Source organism: Rattus rattus, chromosome 8, assembly GCF_011064425.1.
Source record: "Rattus rattus isolate New Zealand chromosome 8, Rrattus_CSIRO_v1, whole genome shotgun sequence".
Classification (NCBI taxonomy): Eukaryota; Metazoa; Chordata; class Mammalia; order Rodentia; family Muridae; genus Rattus; species Rattus rattus.
The window spans coordinates 60286430-60304712 of record NC_046161.1 but is presented as its reverse complement, the minus strand read 5'-3'; the positions used below and the strand labels follow the sequence as shown (position 1 = coordinate 60304712).

Below are 18283 nucleotides of genomic sequence, written 5' to 3'. Positions count from 1 at the left end.
GATCCCCTTGAACTGGAGTTACAGATGGTTGGTTGTGAGCCACCAAGTGGGTACGGGAAATCAAAACTGGGGAGGGCCTCTGGAAAAGCAGCTGGGGCTCTTAACTGCTGAGCTATCTCTCCAGCCCATGAATGGCTTTTGTAAATGAAGAAAACAATTAATAAAACCAAAGTGCTATATTTTAGAATTTATCTCAATCAAAGCACTAAAGCATAGCATACAAGTGACCCATCCTTCCCCCGACCCCCACCACATATATAAAGTCAGGAAAGAGACAAATCCCAAATCCCCATAGCATGTGGTGTTTTAAGCAGGTTTCAACCCATAGCATTTAAGGTTTGACTTGTGGCAGGGTCACACGCTAACAGTCCCCTCAATTAAAGCTCCAGGAACCAGTGAGCAAACAGCCTTTCGTTGGCCATGTTTACAACCTATCCAATAAACAGGGAAGATAAATGGTCTAGTAAAGGAGGCAAACCAGACAAAGTGACTTTAGGGTACCCAACTAAGTTCTATATTAAATAAAGGGAGAGAAATAAAGGGACTTACCTGCACTGCCGAGCTGTTTATAAAACCTGTACTCTAAATGAAGTTGTGGAGCACGTGATTTTATTGGTTCCTGAAACCCAAGGAGGAAAAAGAACTGTGATCAGATTTCAACAAACGAGCTTTTTTCCAAGCCTTAGATTTTCACCATGAAGAGAGCAAAGATCCTTTAATGTTTCTCAGAGGATCTCCACATGACAGTCTGTTCTTACCACAGTTGTTTGTGGAAATGCAACTAAAGAAGATGAACTAGATTATATGCAACACCTCTCTCAGTCATGCAGGCAGACTCTCCATGAGCCATCACTTGGCATGAAAGACTTATAAATAAAAGGTGCTCTCTCAGTCTACCTTCTTTCCTTATTTTCCTCTGTGCCAATAAATCAATGTGTATTTAGGCAGGATAACTTCAAAATCTCAATCCTCCAGCTAGGATTACAGTTGTGCACTATTGTGCCTGGTTTAGACATCAAAACACAGCGGATATCTCTTGCTTGTGCTATTATGAACTCTGGGTGGTAAGCAGTTTGAAAAATTAGCACATGCTTAAACACATTTTCAAATACACAAAAATTAAGAAGAAAGAAAAAGTAATCTGAGGATCTATTATCTCAGATAGCCATTATTAAAGCTTTGGTAAATTTTGGGGGGGAGAAGGTAATTTTTTTTGAGGCTATGTACTTTGAATTCTCTACGGAGTCCAGGCTGGCCTCATCAAACTTGCAAATCTGTCTTAGTGTCTCAGGTGCTAGGATCAGAGGTGTGTACCACAATGCCTGGCTCCAAGCACTTATCTGTATCTATTATACAGATCATTTTATAAGAAGGAGATCTGATTATATTTGCTGTTTACTATGTGTGTGAAGTATTGACAGTTCTACTGGTTGGAATACACTCTTGAGTATGGACATACTTATTGTTCTGAGCTTTCAACATTATGAACAATGTTACAAACATTCATATGTGTATTTTGCTTACTCTTGCAAGAATTAAAGACTGTAAATGCAACATAAATGAGTAACTTTGATTAATATAGTGTTCACTTTTTTATTTGTTTAAGTCAAGGTCTTTCTGTGCAGTCCTGGCTGTCCTTGAACTCACAGAGATCCACCTGCCTCTGCCTTAGTGATGAGATTAATGACATACACCACCACACCTGCTTTTATGTGTTTAATTTTCAGTAACTGTAATTACCTTTCTTATTTAGGAAGGAGGTTTTTAAAAAGGTTTTATTAATATGTATTAATTGGATAAAATAATAGATTATGTCATATTCATATATACATATGGAACCTCTCTCTCTCTCTCTCTCTCTCTCTCTCTCTCTCACACACACACACACACACACACACACACACACACCACCCCCCACTCTATCATCCATAGGTCCCTTTCTCTTTCCCAAATAGTTCATCTTTTAATTCATGTTTTTCTTTTCTCTTTTTAATCTAGATTCCACATTTAACAACCATGTGGTTGGTAGTAGTCTTTCCAACAAAAATTGAACTCTTTTGTTCATGCCTTCAATCCCAGTACTTGGAAGGCTGAGGCAGGAAGCTCATCCACAATTTTGAGCCGGGTTTGAGTTATATAATGAGTTACAGGCCACCTTGAACTATAGCGAGACCCTGACTAAAAACAACAACAAAACCCATACAGAGTAGAAACAATAATCAACAATGAGGGAGTTTCTAAATCTTTATAAAAAAGGCAAACAGCCACACATTGCTCTGTTACACCTAAGAATATAGTGGTTAACCATTCTAAACAGAATGTAGTATTGGCAAACAGCTAATGAGGCCATCAGAAGCTATCTAGCCTAAATTTGGTACACAAAAATAGGCAAAAACATCACAAGGTTGTTCTTTCTTTTTTTAAAAGTCATTACCACCCAGGTGTGGGGTCACTTGCCTTTAAGAGGCAGGCAGATCTCCAAGTTAGAGGCCAGTCTGGAATACAGATCAAATTCCAAGCCTGCCAGAGTTATATGAGACTCTCTCTCAGAACAAAGGAAAACCACATACACGAGAGCACGCACACACACTCGCACATACATGAGCGCACGCACACACAAACTAACTGTTAACCAACCAAAACTGGTCATCAAGCCAAGCATGTTCATAATCTTTATAGTGTTAGTATTTAAGATGATGAGGAAGGAGGGTCTTGGTTTGAGGAAATGGTTGACTACATAAAGGGCAGCCTAGGCTACAGAATAAGAGCCTTACTAAAAAAACAAAACTAAAACAACCCAATCTTCTTCTTCTTTTTTTTTTTTAAGATTTATTTATTTGTAAGTACACTGTAGCTGTCTGTAGACACACCAGAAGAGAGCATCAGATCCCATTACAGATGGCTGTGAGCCACCATATGGTTGCTGGGAATTGAACCCAGGACCTCTGGAAGAGCAATCAGTGTTCTTAACCACTAAGCCATCTTTCCAGCTCCACAACCAAAACTTCTTAAACTCAACTAGGAGCCTACTCTCAAAGCTGAAAGGCAGGGCTGATGAATCATTACTACGGGAAAACTAGCCTTTATTTAAAACGCTGCAGCTGCTAGCACTTCCACTTTCACAGCTCTTGGGAATTGGGATCAGGAAGATCAGGAGTTCAAGGTTTCCCTGGCTACATACTAAGTTTGAAACAAGCTTAAACTACTTCAGAGATCATCTCAAAAAACAAACAAACAAACAAACAAACAAACAGACAAACAGAATGGTGCAATGGAAAATGTTATAGTCAATCATTTCTACTTTTTGGTATAGATTATAAGCTTCTGCCACCACAATTGGTTTTCTGTGGTACAGGGGAGTCAGGACTTCATGCATGTTAGATAAGCATTCTACCAACTGAGCTACATCCCAGATCCTCAAACATTTATCATACTTTTGCAGTATCAACATCTAAAAACATATCTTCTATTTCAAAATATACAAAAAATTGTTATCTAACAAAAAAATCTATATTTTCTTAGGACATAGAATCTATAAATCACAGAACTCTGAAGTTTCTTCCAAATTACCCAATTCATTCATCTTTTCTTTTAAGAAAAGTTTAAGCTAAGTTTGGATATTGAGTATTTTATACTCTCAAGGAATTCCACTCAAGAACTCACAGCACTCAACAGTAACTGGCTTTGACCTTTGTGCTTCCTGAGGTCATCAAAGCTAAGAGAAAAGCACATAATACTGATAACATGATAGTTGCTTTCCTGCATGCTTCAGACAGAAGGACCATTCTTCATTTGGTGGCAGGTCATCTACTTTATCACCAATAAAGTAACTAGTTACAGAATGTGTCTAATAGTAAAATCACCAGCAATAACTTCATGAAAAACAGAGAGCAAGAGCCGAGTGCAGAGTGGAAGAGCACCGCCTGCCTCCAGAGCTGAGCTTGAGAGAAAAGAAAAACACAAGGGGCAGCTTCACACCGGAGGATCTTTACTTGAATGTCAAGGTAGGAACCTTAACAGAAAATACTCAACATTATCTGTGATAACTTGGTTAATAAAGAAAACAAAGGACAACTAATCTTCACAGAATCCCAGTATTGAGAACATGCTTCTACCTCACACGTATTTACACAAGGTATATATTTTGTTTTTTTGTTTTGTTTTGTTAATCACAGGACGTGCACGGCTGAAGCCTACTCAAGCAAATATGGCTTCAGGACCTAATCTGGAAGCATTAAGAATATAAAGCCCTGGGGTTGGGGATTTAGCTCAGTGGTAGAGCGCTTGCCTAGGAAGCGCAAGGCCCTGGGTTCGGTCCCCAGCTCCGAAAAGAAAAAGAAAAAAAAAAAAAAAAAAAAAGAAAGAATATAAAGCCCTCCAAACATACAAGCAGCCTTAAAGAAAAGTAGCAAGATGAGCAACAGATGAGGCTTTTATCTTACTTCTAACGCTTTCTAGGTCTAATGAATAAAAGGAAAAATTCAGCCTACTATTTTGTTTTTATTTTGTATGTATATGTATGCACTCATATACCTTTTTTTGAGACAGGATCTTGTGTAGCTTAGGCTAGCCTTGAACTTGTTAAGCAGCTGAGGATGACCTTCATTTCCAGATCTTCCTCTTGAGTACTGGGACTGCAGCCATGAGACAGACACCCATTTTTGTTTGTTTTAAAGAATTATTTACTTATTTTATGTATGTGAGTACACCATAGCTGTCTTCAGAGATACCAGAAGAGGGCATCAGATCCCATTAAAGATGGTTGTGAGGGTTGGGATTTAGCTCAGTGGTAGGCGCTTGCCTAGGAAGCGCAAGGCCCTGGGTTGGTCCCCAACTCTGAAAAAAGAAAAAAAAAAAAAAAAAAAAAAAAAGATGGTTGTGAGCCACCATGTGGTTGCTGGGAATTGAACTCAGGACCTCTAGAAGATCAGCTAGTGCTTTTAACCGCTGAGTCATCTCTCTAGCCTCTTGTTTTGTTTTTTGATAATATCTCATTCTATGACCCAGGCTGACCTAGAACTTTTTATGATACTTCTGCTTCACCTCCCAAATGAAATCACAGATAGGAGTCACCGTGCCTGGTGATTTTGCATATGCTTTAAGATCTACCTCCTTTTGACTCATGTGTTTGCATGTCTGTGTGTCTGTATGCACAGTTGCCCGTGAAGGACAGAAGAAGAAGCTGGATCCCACACAACTGAAGGTCAAGGAAGCTGTGAACCACCTGACGTGGGTGCTTGGAACAGCAAGTGCTTTTTACTGTTCAGATACTTCTCTTGCCCCTACATTGCATATTTTTAAACAGTCTTCAATTATCTCTTCTTTCCTTCTCCTTCTTCATTATTATGTGTGTATAAGGGAGGGGTCCAAGTGCCATAGTGTGTGTGTGTGGGGGGGAGTGGGGGGGTGGGGAAGGAGTCAGGGAGGGAGGACAACTTTGGGGAGTTACTGTTGGACGACATCCTTGCACAATTATACAGGTTCAGGGTATTGAACTCAGGTTGTCTAGACTGCATGGCAAGAACATTTACCTTCTGAGCTGTCCCACTGGCCCTAAAAGTTCTTAAAAACTTAAAGGGCAAGAGCCACAATGAAAATCTAAACAAAGTAGAATTTCATCGGCAGTATCAGACTTGTGGTGGTAGCACATATTCTGGAGGCAGAGGCAGGCAGATCTCTTAGTTCAAGGTCAACCTAGCCTATAGACTGAGCTCCAGGACAGCCAGGATTTCACAGAGAAACATGTTTTTAAAAACAACAACAACAACAAAAACAGTAGTACAACATTTCTTGCAATTCTGTGGCAGATGTGACTGCCTGTGAACAGAGAGCTGGCCATCTGCAGATCATGGCCTGCCTGAAATCCTAGACCAATGACAGATGGGGCTGTCTTATAGGATCTTGCTACTTTACAAAAACGTTGTTTACAATGAAAGGAGACCAATTACTATTGTTACAGAAAGGGATGAGATGTACAGATGGAACTGTTATACTCTACATGATTTCTCACTTCATACTCTCCTACCTTCTTCATTCAATCTTCCTTTGAATCTAGGACCCCACTCATGTTAAATATGCACTCTTATCTCTGAGCTATAACCCTAGTCCCTAATTCTACTTTCTTTTTGGCAATACAAAGCAGAATAAAGCTTCATAAAAGGAAATGAAGGGACAGTGATATGTCTGCCAATGACATTAATAATATGTTATAGAAACATCTCTATATAGGTCAAAGTGGTATGAACTTGACAGAAAAACTCAAGACAGAATGCCTCAAAAGAAGCCTTGAGAAAAATATAGGGCCAATGTCAAGTGTATAGTAGGAACACAGAATTTTAAAAGGACAAGTTTTTATATTGTTTTCATTTTCTTTGCTGTTGTTGTTGTTGTGGTGGTGGTGGTGGTGTGTGTGTGTGTATTGAAACTGGGTCTCACTATACTTACTACATAGCCCAGGTTGGCCTCAAACTAACAATAGCACTGCTTTAGTGCTGGGTTACGGGTGAGTAAGCACGGACACCCTTGGCTTTGAGTGTTATATTGACTCTTTTTTTCCTGTTAAGCGGCCTCAGATAATTAAGGAGCAGTCTGTGTGAAACAGAAAGTCAAAAGGCAAATGCATTAGAGAACACGGTCCAGAACTCTTCCTCTACAGAAGAAGCGGCAGCTGATCCCTCACTCGCCCACCTTAGAAGGCAAGTCCTGTTCTCGTTTCTCCACCAAGAACTCTAGGTTGAAGACAAGCAAAGCAAGTGGAGTTGCCTGAATCCCAGTCCTAAAGGTGCTTCCGCACAAGAGTTGCTACACATTTATGGCCACCAGGCTACCCACTGAGAACTGGGCCAGCCAGGGCTACAAAGTGAGATCCTGTCTCAGCAAGAATAAAAAAAAGGGAGGGGGAGGATCAGGATTTCACTGTGATCCTCAGGTAGACATGGAGTTTAATTCCAGCCTGAGTTACATAAAACAGCTCAAAAAAGGAACAGAGTCAGAAGAGTTTCAGAGAAGCCTCTTGTTTTAAATGCCAGAACCTGCTCTCTCCTTAGTAGAGAAACTAACCTGGCAACACCAACTCTTCCAAAAAAGAATCCTAACAACCCCATAAACTGACAAGCTGAAGACAGTAAGAAGACTGACTAATCAATTAGAACAGGAGAGGATGTTTTGTGGGAATTTTGTTTGTTTCTTGTGAGTCTTAATGCACAGGCTACCCTCTAACTAGTCATACATCTTACAAAGATAGTAAGTTCCTGATCTTTTGCCTTTGCCCTCCAATCCTTGAAGATAAAGAAATGTACCACCTTAACCAGTTTAACAGTTTTTGTTTTGTTTTGTTTTTGAGACAGGCTCTCACTTTGTAGCCCTGGCTGTACTGCAACTATGAAGACTAGGCAGGCCTCTAACACACAGCGATCTACTTTCTGCCTTAAACCCAAACTTAATATGTACTTGAGGATGACACTGAACTCCTCATTCTTTCAAATGCTGAAATTAAAAGTATGTGCAGAAACCAGGTGTGGTGGCTCAAGCCTTTATTCCTAGCACTCTGTGAGCTCAACGGTAGCCTGATCTACAATGCAAGTTCCAGGGCTGTTATACAAGGAAATCTTTTCTAGAAAAACAAAAACCAACCAACCAACCAAAAACCAAACAAACAAAAACCATGTGCTGAAAAACATGTGCCAGCTATATCTGTCTAGACAGTTTTTTAAAGCAGTGGTTCTAAACTTGGGTGTCTCAACCCCTTTGGCAATCCTCTAATTCCCAAATTAGTTACATTATGATTTATAATGGAAGCAAAATTATAATTAGGAAGTAGCAATAAAAATAATTTTATTGTCGGGGTCACCACAAAATAAGGAATTGTATTAAAGGGTCACATATTAGGAAGGTTGAGAAGCACTTCTTTAAAGCATCAATGGTCAGATTTCTTTTTCTTATTAAATATATTAATAACTTACATTAAAAAAAATAGGTATCAAGAGGCTCCAGAGAAATGCTCAGTGCTTTAGAGAGTACTTGTTACTCTTGCAGATAACCCAGGTTCAATTCTCAGCATCAACAGCAGAATTCACAACCACCCATTACCTTCAGTTTCAGGGGACAGGAACACCCTCTTCCAGCCTCTATAGGGACCAGACATGCACACATGCATGTGTGTGCGCACATACACACACACAGTCAAAACATCTACCCTCATCAAATAAATCTAAAAACAGTGACAATATTAGGTATCAAGTTGGAACCATGAAACCATGAGAGAGTCCAGAGAATTACTTGCTCTTTCAGCTATTTTTTAATCAATTAACTTTTGACACATCTTGGCTAGTACTTCATTTAGTATACTATTTATATGACATTACACAGTATATACTGATTTATCATCATAACATCCTAATAGAGAGAAAATGGCTATCTGACATCACCAATAGCAGCACTATTGTGAACGCCTACAATAACTTCCTGTAAGGAGACATTAGCAATGAAAACACCAAACACATAGACCATGACACACACATTCTACTCACCAGTTTAATGGCTACATATTCATTGGTGTAGAGATTTTTACCTAAGGGAAAAAGAGAATGTATATATTTAGTGATGTTAGCGTAGAAGGTCATGGGAAAGGTGGATTTTCTAAGTGGGCTCAGCACAGGAAGTCAGAGCTAAGTGAAAGTCTAAACAGAGGTAATGAGGAGCAGCAGGGCTAGGACAGAAAACAGCTGGAGAATCTAAAAATGCAAGCTACATAAGAGACTGTTTTGCTTTGTTTTAAAAAAGGAGAAAACCAATCAAATCTACCCCCTCCTCTCTCCTTTATGCCCTCCACATATTGGAACCTTATTATTTCTCAGTTATTATGGCATTAAGTCAACTGAGAAGAAATGCTACAATTTCAAAGATAGAAATTTAAACTTGAAGGTTGGAGGAAGGAAAACCAGGGATCCAAGGTCATCCTTCGCTACATGTTCCATACATGTTGAGTTTAAGGTCAACCTGGACTACATGAGCTTTTGTCTCAAACCTCCTTCTATCTCTAGAAAAAAATGAAACACAGATCAGGGATGTAGTTGAGAGGGAGAAGGAAACAAGAGATGAATATTTAAAGTGAAGGTGGTAGGCATGTTCAGCAAAGGAATAAACCTGGATCCCACTGTGAACAAAGAGGGACAATAATTACTGTGGGTGACAGAAGAACCAGGGTGGAAGTCTCAGGAATTCAGTTCTCTCCCTTCGACCTCCCTCCTCCACAAAATTCTCAAAGAGCAAGCAGTATTTTAGGAGCTGAAGACTGGGTAAGATCATTTCAGGAAGAGGAAACTGCAAAAGCAAACGGCAGAAGACGTCAAAGTGGCCCAGTCATAAAGTTTAGTGCACATCAGGGAAGGATGAAGACTGCCATGGAGTAGTTAAAGCGAGAACTGGAGAAGGTTAGAGCTGTACTAGGGAAACTTATACCACTCCAAGTTGAAAACAGAAGATCTGGAGGTAGAGTGATCACATAATCAGATCTATAACCAGATCACATCATCAGAACCATTATGTATGAGACAGCGTAAGAATTAACTAGAAAAGTAGGAAAGCAGAAGTAGGGAATGCATCTGAATGTCTTACTACCCAGCACAGATAAGCTCATCCATCCGAGACGAGCCACACACAGTTCTCCAACGTAGAGGAGCCCTAGCTCCTCATGCAGCCCAGTGTATGTGCTAAAAACCCAGCCAATAAATTATACAATGTGATGATGCTAAGACAAAAATATGAACAAGTACATAGAAGACTCTGGGAAACAGAGGAAAGTATGCTTGGGTACAAAAATTTCAAGTCAGAAAGTCAAGTAACTGAAGAATAAAGGTTACTTCTTATATTAAAAAAAAAAAAAATCCAGGTAGGGCATGGTGACACACACCTTTAACCTCCAGGAGTGGGAAGTCAGAGGGCAGGGGGTCTCTGTGAGTTCAAGGCCAGTTTGGTATACATCAGCAGTTCCAGGCCAAGCAGAGCTATATAGTAAGGCCTTCCCCTATCTCCAAAGAAAGATACCTTTGATTTCTTTGAACACTTGCATTATAAAAAAATAAAAAAGACACCTAATTTTTACAATACTCTGGGCTCACTTTAATATAAGTATTTTCCCTTAAAACTACAAGTTAAAAAAACAAGGTTCCTAGAATAACATGTCTTATTTGTTGTGCAATTTAGTACACAGAGGCCCTGATCTATCACAATGCTCTCTGATGTGTACATACTGCAGAGTAAGGCCATCCAAGGCCATCCACAGGCTGCCTCCACTGATCCTTTCTGGCTTCTTATCACTTCTTATGGACCATATTCTCCAATTGTCTGAGTCCAGTCACAGAATATCAAATTCTACATCTACTAGCATGTCACATGATCAGATTGTTTACGGCTATTTCCTGGTGTGTGTGTGTGTGTGTGTGTGTGTGTGTGTGTGTGTGTGTGTGTGTGTGTGTATTCAAGTATGGAGGATAGAATTCAGGGTCTTCTACATGTAGGCATGACCTGTGCTACTACTGAACTACATCTCCATCCCCAGCCTGAAAAAAAATTTTTCCTTTCAAATTTTTAAAGGGGCATAGGGTTTCACCTGGATGGTATGGAATTGGCTTTATACAAGATTCAAGAAACTTAAAAACACAAATAAAAACCTAGTTTCTAGAAAATTGTACAGTCATTTTTTTTTTTTTTAAAAACAGGATCCCTTTACAGTTTGGCCAAGCTATGTAAACCAGGGTAGCTTTGAACTCAGAGATCCACATGCCTTAGCCTCCTTAGTGCTGGGATTGAAGGCAGGTCAATCAATCTATCTATCTATCTATCTATCTATCTATCTATCTATCTATCTATCTATCTACCTACCTACCTTCCATCCATCCATCCGTCCATCTATCTGTCCATCCACCTACCTACCTACCTACCTACCTACCTACCTACCTACCTACCTACCAACCTACCTACCTGGAAGACAGGGTCTCAAAATGTAGCCCAGGATAGACTTGCACTCATAACAATCTTCCTGCCTCAGCCTCTTAAGACCTGGATGACAGGTATATGTCAGGTATGTTGCATATATTTCTTTTTACCTTAGGGAGGCAGTGTTTCCTGAGGACAAAAATGTGTGTGTGTGTGTGTGTGTGTGTGTGTGTGTGTGTGTGTGTGTGTGTGTGTGTGTGTGTGTACACAAGCCATAAATGCCCCCATCAATAACAAATATAGTACCTGATATATATTAACAGATGTTTGCTAAGATGAACCAGCTTAGTCCTAGCTGGTGGGTCCAAGTACTAGAAGGTGATTGGATCAGAAGAGGCTGTCTTATCAATGGGTTAACTCAGTGGGGGATTCATAATTTGATGGCACTATTGATAGGTGATAAAACTAGCAAATGGGGCCTAAAGAAAGAAAGTTGGTCACCAGGACATAGTTTTCAACGGTCTATCTAGCTCCTGGATTCTCTTCTCTTCTCCCCTCCTTCCCTCTCCTTCCTTCCTCCTTCCCTCCCTTCCCCCTTTGCCCTCCTCCCCTCCTCTCGGCTTTTTTTTCTTCCAGACCCAATGAGGTGTACAGCTCTGCTGCACTATAAAATTTAGTCATATGTTCTGCCTCATATCAACCAATAGCAACAAACACAGGAAATTATGGTCTGAAGCATTTGGAACCATCAACTAGATAAACCTGCAGTCTTGTATGCTCTTTATGAGAAACTAACATATGTATAAGTTTTTATTTCATTCTTCTGCTTGCTGAGAATCACCAATAATCTTATGCTAAGAGAAAATCAAGTGATATTTTAAAAGTATTATCTTGGCCCTATAGTATAACTAGGGGGAAAAAAAAGACATTTTCAGGGTTGGGGATTTAGCTCAGTGGTAGAGCGCTTGCCTAGCAACTGCAAGGCCCTGGGTTCGGTCCCCAGCTCCGAAAAAAAGAAAAAAAAAAAAAAAAAAAAAAAAGACATTTTCATAGAAGAACATTATTTAAAGAACCACATTTCTAGCATTGAAGAGTTATAAGGATTATGAGATAGAGCATGTGAAAGTCCTTTGGAAACTAAAAAGTACTAAATAAATCTAATTTTCATTATTATTTTAAGTATGAGGTAATAGCCCCTCTAAAAAGAGTAAAACAAATAAAATTTATATCTCAGATATTTTGAAGAGTTTACATTTAATAGGAGATAAGAAAATAAGGGCCAAAAGTTATGTCCTTATGCCAAGTGTGGTAGCCCACCCCTTTAATCTAGCACACAAAGAGTAAAGACAACAGGATCTTGAGTTTAAGGGCTACTTGAGATCCTACATTGAAGGACAAAGAGTGAAGGAAGGAGTGGGGGTGGGGGAAGGGGAGAGGAGGGGGGTAGGGAGAGGGAGGGGGAGAGAGAGAGAGGAGAGGAATCAGTGTGTGTTCCTTCAGTTCTCTCTAAACTAGAAAGTGATAGATTATGAATTGCTTCTTAGCTTCAATTTTCTATATAAAAAATATACTAAGTGTTGAAGTAAAGCTATTTTCTGCAGACATGACAAGACCATCTGCCATCATGAAGAATGACTCTTATGACCTACAGAATACCTTGTCTCCAGTCATCTCAACAGGAAAAGTAAGCAATACAGTGACTGCTACACACATGGCAATAGTAAGAGGGCTGCTAACATTCTCTGGTGGAAGAAAGGTAGAGTTTATCTTCTCGAGATTCCAGTCACGACCCCTCTCCTCACTCCCCTGAGCTCTGAGGGAACAGAGTGGGAGAGTACATTAAAGACAGAAGGCTGACTAGGAGTTAAGACTACAGTGATGCAGCTCTCCAGAACTGGGACCTTCAGGCGATGTGGCTAATTTCTATTTATCCATGCTGTTGTAAATAGCCCCAGTAAAATCATTGGCCACCTTTAAAAGAGGTTTCTTGAGCCTCTTGGTGTCCTATTTGGGAGAAAAGATGGTTCTTTATGTCTTCTGAGAGAACATAATAAACTTAAAATTAGGTATGGTGGCTGATATACTGCAAAATGCTAACTGGTTTGTGCTTGCTTACTTTTTCTAAGAATACCAAAAGAACTGAATAAATGTCATTCTCTTATCTAATAGCTATAGAACACTGGAGGTGATGATAGATAATTGTCCTGGGCCAAGCGCTGTTCAAATCAATTCCTTTGCCAGGGGGCAAAGGCATCATGAACTTGAGCAGGGGCTGGTGAGACGGCTCATTCAGTAAAGGTATTGACACCAAGCCTGATGATTTGAGTTAGATTCCTAGAGTCCACTTATTGGAAGGAGACAATGAAAACCTTTGATCTCCACATGTACACAGTGGTACATATTACACTCAACAGGCAAAATAAATAAAGTTTATAATTAAAAAATTGTATAAGTCAATAGGAAATTCAGACATTTAGAAATCCAATCATTCAGTCAATATGCTCAGTGAATATACTGTACTCAGAAATTTTGCACTGGAAGAATTTAATGACAAAGATTGTGGGTCAAAATTCTATCTATTTAAAATTAATAACTACTTCAACTAAAAATATGCATCAAATGTTTCAATAACTGTGAGAAAAGGAAAGCAGTTTAATGAACTGAAAATCTACCCATTAGCTAGCATGATACTCAAAGCTTTAGTATTCATTGCATAAAATCCACAGGCTCAACTTTTCGTAATGGCAGAAAAACTGCAGTATTTACACGTTTTGGAGCACTTTTATCTAAGCTCAGTTTTTCAATGAAGCAGCCTGGATATGACACTGACATCAAAACATCTGAAGGAAGACTTCCTGTTTCAGTAAGCTACCTACGGGCTACATTTACTGAAAGCTTCAATCAGACACAGCAATTTTCAAAGAACCAGTAGCTCTTAGTTAAGAGTCACAATTAAGGAAACATAAAGGGTTTAATCATCCTTCTAGCTGCCCTAAAGTGAAAGCAGTGCATGTATAAATTGCTACCTAAACTTTATTTCTTAAAATCTAGTAAGAAGAGATTGATGTAGAAGCTGGATAGCTCATTAAATAAGAGCAGAACAGCAAGGACCAAAGTTCAGTTCTTAGCATCCATGTTGAGTGGCTTGCAACCACCTCTAACTCCGGTTTAGGATCTTTTCTAGTCTTTACGGGGGGGCCATGTGTCCATTTTGTGCACACACACACACACATATTAAAATCTTTAAGGACATGGAAAGGAAGGAGGGAAGGAGGGTGGCTGGGCAGTCAGTCAGGAAGGCAATTAGCAGGGGAAATAAGTAAATACTTCTACATACTTATGAATAGTTACTATTCTTCTTAGTGAAGAGGGCAGTTGGTCCACTGCTCCCTCCAGCCCCAGCTAGCGAGTGTCTCTTTATTTGTTCAGGATGATTAAGGGAAAGATTGGTATTACAATGTTAAACATTTCTCAAATAATGATTAGTTGATGGTAAGGATAATTTATATGCCAATTTTTCAATTTTTCAAATTTCAAATTTTCAAAAACTTGCTTTTCAGGGCTGGAGATGGCTCAGCAGTTAAGAGCACTGCTCTTCCAGAGGTCCTGAGTTCAATCCCCAGCAACCACAACCATCTATAATTTGATCTGATGCCCTCTTCTGGCACAAAGGTATATAAGCAGATAGAGCGCTTATATAAATAAATCCAAAATTTTTGCTTATCAATAATAAGACTGGGCTGGAGAGATGGTTTGGCAGTAACACCAACAGGATGGCTTACAGCCATCCATAATGCTGGTTCCAGGGAAATTCAATGCCTTCTTTTGCAGGCACTAGGCACACTCATTCAGGCCAAACATTCATACATATAAAACCAAACCAAGGGGTTGGGGATTTAGCTCAGTGGTAGAGCGCTTGCCTAGCAAGCGCAAGGCCCTGGGTTCGGTCCCCAGCTCCGAAAAAAAAAAGAAAAAAGGAAAAAAAAAAGAACAAATTATTTAAAAAAAGAAAAAAAAACAATAATAAAAAAAAAAAAACACAGAACAAAGAACCAAGTATTACATGTTTGTTTTTGGAAATACTGGGGATTGAACCCAGAGCCTCACTGATGCTGACCTAAGCTAGTCTTTGTCTTAGGTTCTGAGATAGTGTCTCATAGACCCCAAACTGGCTCTGAATTCATTATGCTGTCAAAGATGGATGGGCTGGTCTTTCTGTCTCTACCTCCCAAGTGCTGAGATTACAGGCTGTGCCTACCAAATCTAGCTTATATGTACACTCTGCCAACTGAGATAAATCTTCACTTTAAATTATATCATAAAATCTATATTGTAGCTTCAGCACTACGCACCTTAGGTGGTGTTATGTATCATGTTTATTATTAACACAACAGAAAATGCTATTTCCCCCACACTTTTATGTTTCATTAGTAGGGCATAAAGTTAATCCATTAAAATATTTGTCAATATTTTACTTGTTTAGAAACATGCTCTCATTTAGTAGCTCAGTAGCTAAGGGTCCTCTAAGACTTGTTATGTATCCCAGATTGGCATGGAACTGTGCATCCTAATGGATCAGCTTCCCAAGTGGCATGATGACAGGTATATGCCAATATACTCGGTTTTCACAGATTTATTTTTAAGCATCTTAGCACATTCATTTTACTGTGATTGATGCACTGGGGGATGAACCCAGGGGCTCACACATGATAGGCAATCAATCATTCTATAACCCAGCAACATACCTAAGCCCCAATGCATTCTTTAAAGAAAAACAATTTTTAAGAAAGGTAGTTTACAACACTTAGTAAGAATAGACATTATTTTGAGAAATTTTTATTTCAGACATATATATTTTATATGTATGTGGTTATAATATTTTTCATGTAACTAATGGTCAGAAAGTTATCTATAAAAACTGATTGAAAGGGGTTGGGATTTAGCTCAGTGGTAGAGCGCTTGCCTAGCAAACGCAAGGCCCTGGGTTCGGTCCCCAGCTCCGAAAAAAAAGAAAAAGAAAAAAAAAACTGATTGAAAATCAGTTTCAATTACTTCATTTTGAGATTAAAAAGTTTAGAATAGGGATTAGTCTAGTTTGTAAGACTTTCCTAAAGAATGAAACATTCAAAAAAAAAAAAAAAAGGCTGGCAACAGGGGCAGGTGGATCTCAGTTAGTTGGAGATCGGCCTGGTCTACATAGCAAGTTCAAGGACAGCTAAGGCTACACAAAGAAAACTTGCTAAACAACAACAACAACAACCAAACAAATATGAATAAAAAGCTCAGGGGTGCTGGGATTACAGGTGTATGCAATCATGCCCATGTTGGGGCCTCAAAACTTGGGGCCTGAGTATGCAAGGCAAGCACTCTGCAAATTAAGTTACAACCCCAGCTCCTATTCATTTAACCAGATAAATAATACAAAAATGTGTTTATCCATGCCAGTGATTCTCAACTTCTTTAATGCTGCTGCTCTTTAATACAGTTCTCATGTTGTGGTGATATTCGATCATAAAATTATTTTTTGTTGCTACTTTATAACTATAAATGTTAGTTATGAATCATAATGTAAATATATTTTGGAGACAGAGACTTGCCAAAGGGGTTGTGACCCACAGGTTGAGATCCACTGATCTATGCTATGATATAATTAACTCTGTCCCTGCAAAGTCTATGTACTGGAAGTTTGGTTATTTGTGGAGATCAAAGGAGCTTTGAAGTGGGGCTTGCGAGACTAGATTATTGAGGGCATATTCTTGGAAAGTAGTGTACATGAGCACCTGAAGTTCTCATACAAGGATGGTTACATATAATTCCTACCTCCTTCAACTCTAGCAAATGCCATATGAAGGGCAGCCAGGGGTTGAGGCATCAAGCCTATACTAATGCTCTTTGGCCCCTGAAACTGTGAGCTAAAAGAAAGTCTTTCTTTTTTGCTTTTCCCTTCCCCTTTCCCTCCATAAATACCTTATGTCAGGTATTTTGTCATATCTTAAGGAACTACCAGACTTATCTTCAAAAGTGGCTGTGCCATTTTACCTTCCCAATATCATTGTATAAGCAGTCAATCTCTATCTAGTCTTTCCAGCAAACACTAACTCTTTCCAGAGTTGGTAGATTTGAAGAAGTAGTTTTCATCTGTATTTCCTCAATGACTAAAGAAGTTGAACACTTTTCATGTGCTTATCTTCCTTTACCTCTGAATTAAAGTATATTCAAATCCCCTGTTCAATCAAAAGTAAGATTTACTTTTTTTTTTTTCTTCTTTTTTCTTTTTTTTTTCAGAGCTGGGGACCGAACCCAGGGCCTACCACTGAGCTAAATCCCCAACCCCAAGAGATTTACTTTTAATTATGTGTATGTATGTGTGCACACAGACATGCTTGCACTAGAGGCACTGAAGCCTTTGGATCTGGAGTTACAGGAGGCTGTGAGCAACCTAAAATGAATACAGTAAACTAAACCTAGGTCCACAGAGAAGTATGTGTTCTTAAGTGCTGCACAGTCTCTCCAGCCAAACTTAGCTTTGCTAATTTTTAATCTGGTTTGTCTTCTTCTCCTTTTTCTTTTTTTTTTTTTTTAAGATTTGTTTATTTGTTTATTTAATGTGTGAGTGCTCTATCTGCATGTACACCTGCTTGCTAGAAGAGAGCATCAGATCTCATTACAGATGGTTGGGAGCCACCATGTGGTTGCTAGGAATTGAACTCAGGACCTCTGGAAGAGCAGCTAGTGCTTTTTTTTTTTTTTTTTTTTTTTTTTTGGTTCTTTTTTGGAGCTGGGGGACCAGACCAGGGCCTTCGCTTCCTAGGCAGCGCTCTACCACTGAGCTAAATCCCCAACCCCACAGCTAGTGCTCTTAACCACTGAGCCATCTCTCCAGTCCCCTGGGTTGTCTTCTAATTTATTGTTGAGTTTAAAAAAGAGTTCTTTATATGTTTTAAAAAATCCCTTAAATAGATATTCCATTTGCCAGTATTTCATTCCATTCTCCTCCTTCTCCTTCTTCTTCCTCTAGTGATGATGATGATACATATAATGGTATTAATAATAATAATTAATAATCGTGGTAGTGGTGGTGGTGATGATGATGACGATGACGATGAAGACGTATATCATGGTGTTGTGTGGAGGTCAGAAAATACCTTTCAGGAATTGGTTCTCTTCTTCCACCATGGCTCTCAAGGACTGAACTCAGGCTTGAGCAACAATACTTTTTACCAACCAAGTCATAATGCTCTTTGCTTTCTTGATGATTCTTTTAAGTAACACAAAAAGTTTTTATTTGTTGCTAGGCATGGCAACACTTGGAACTCAGAGAACTACCTGCTTCTGCCTACTGAGTGAT

The 18283-nt window shown here is 39.2% G+C and overlaps 1 protein-coding gene across 8 annotated transcripts in view; it reads right to left on the bottom strand.

Moving 5' to 3' along the window:
- The window catches only part of Csnk1g1 (casein kinase 1 gamma 1), a 137017-nt gene that overhangs the window by 63231 nt on the left and 55503 nt on the right, over positions 1 to 18283 (bottom strand). For 7 of the 8 annotated variants that reach the window (XM_032910595.1, XM_032910594.1, XM_032910598.1 and 4 more), the window contains 2 exons: positions 8529 to 8569; positions 550 to 619 (listed from right to left, as the gene is read on the bottom strand). In XM_032910595.1, coding sequence (XP_032766486.1) covers positions 550 to 619; positions 8529 to 8569 — 111 coding nt within the window. The remainder of the gene's footprint in view (positions 1 to 549; positions 620 to 8528; positions 8570 to 18283) is intronic. The other variant, XM_032910602.1, reaches the window with a different exon arrangement.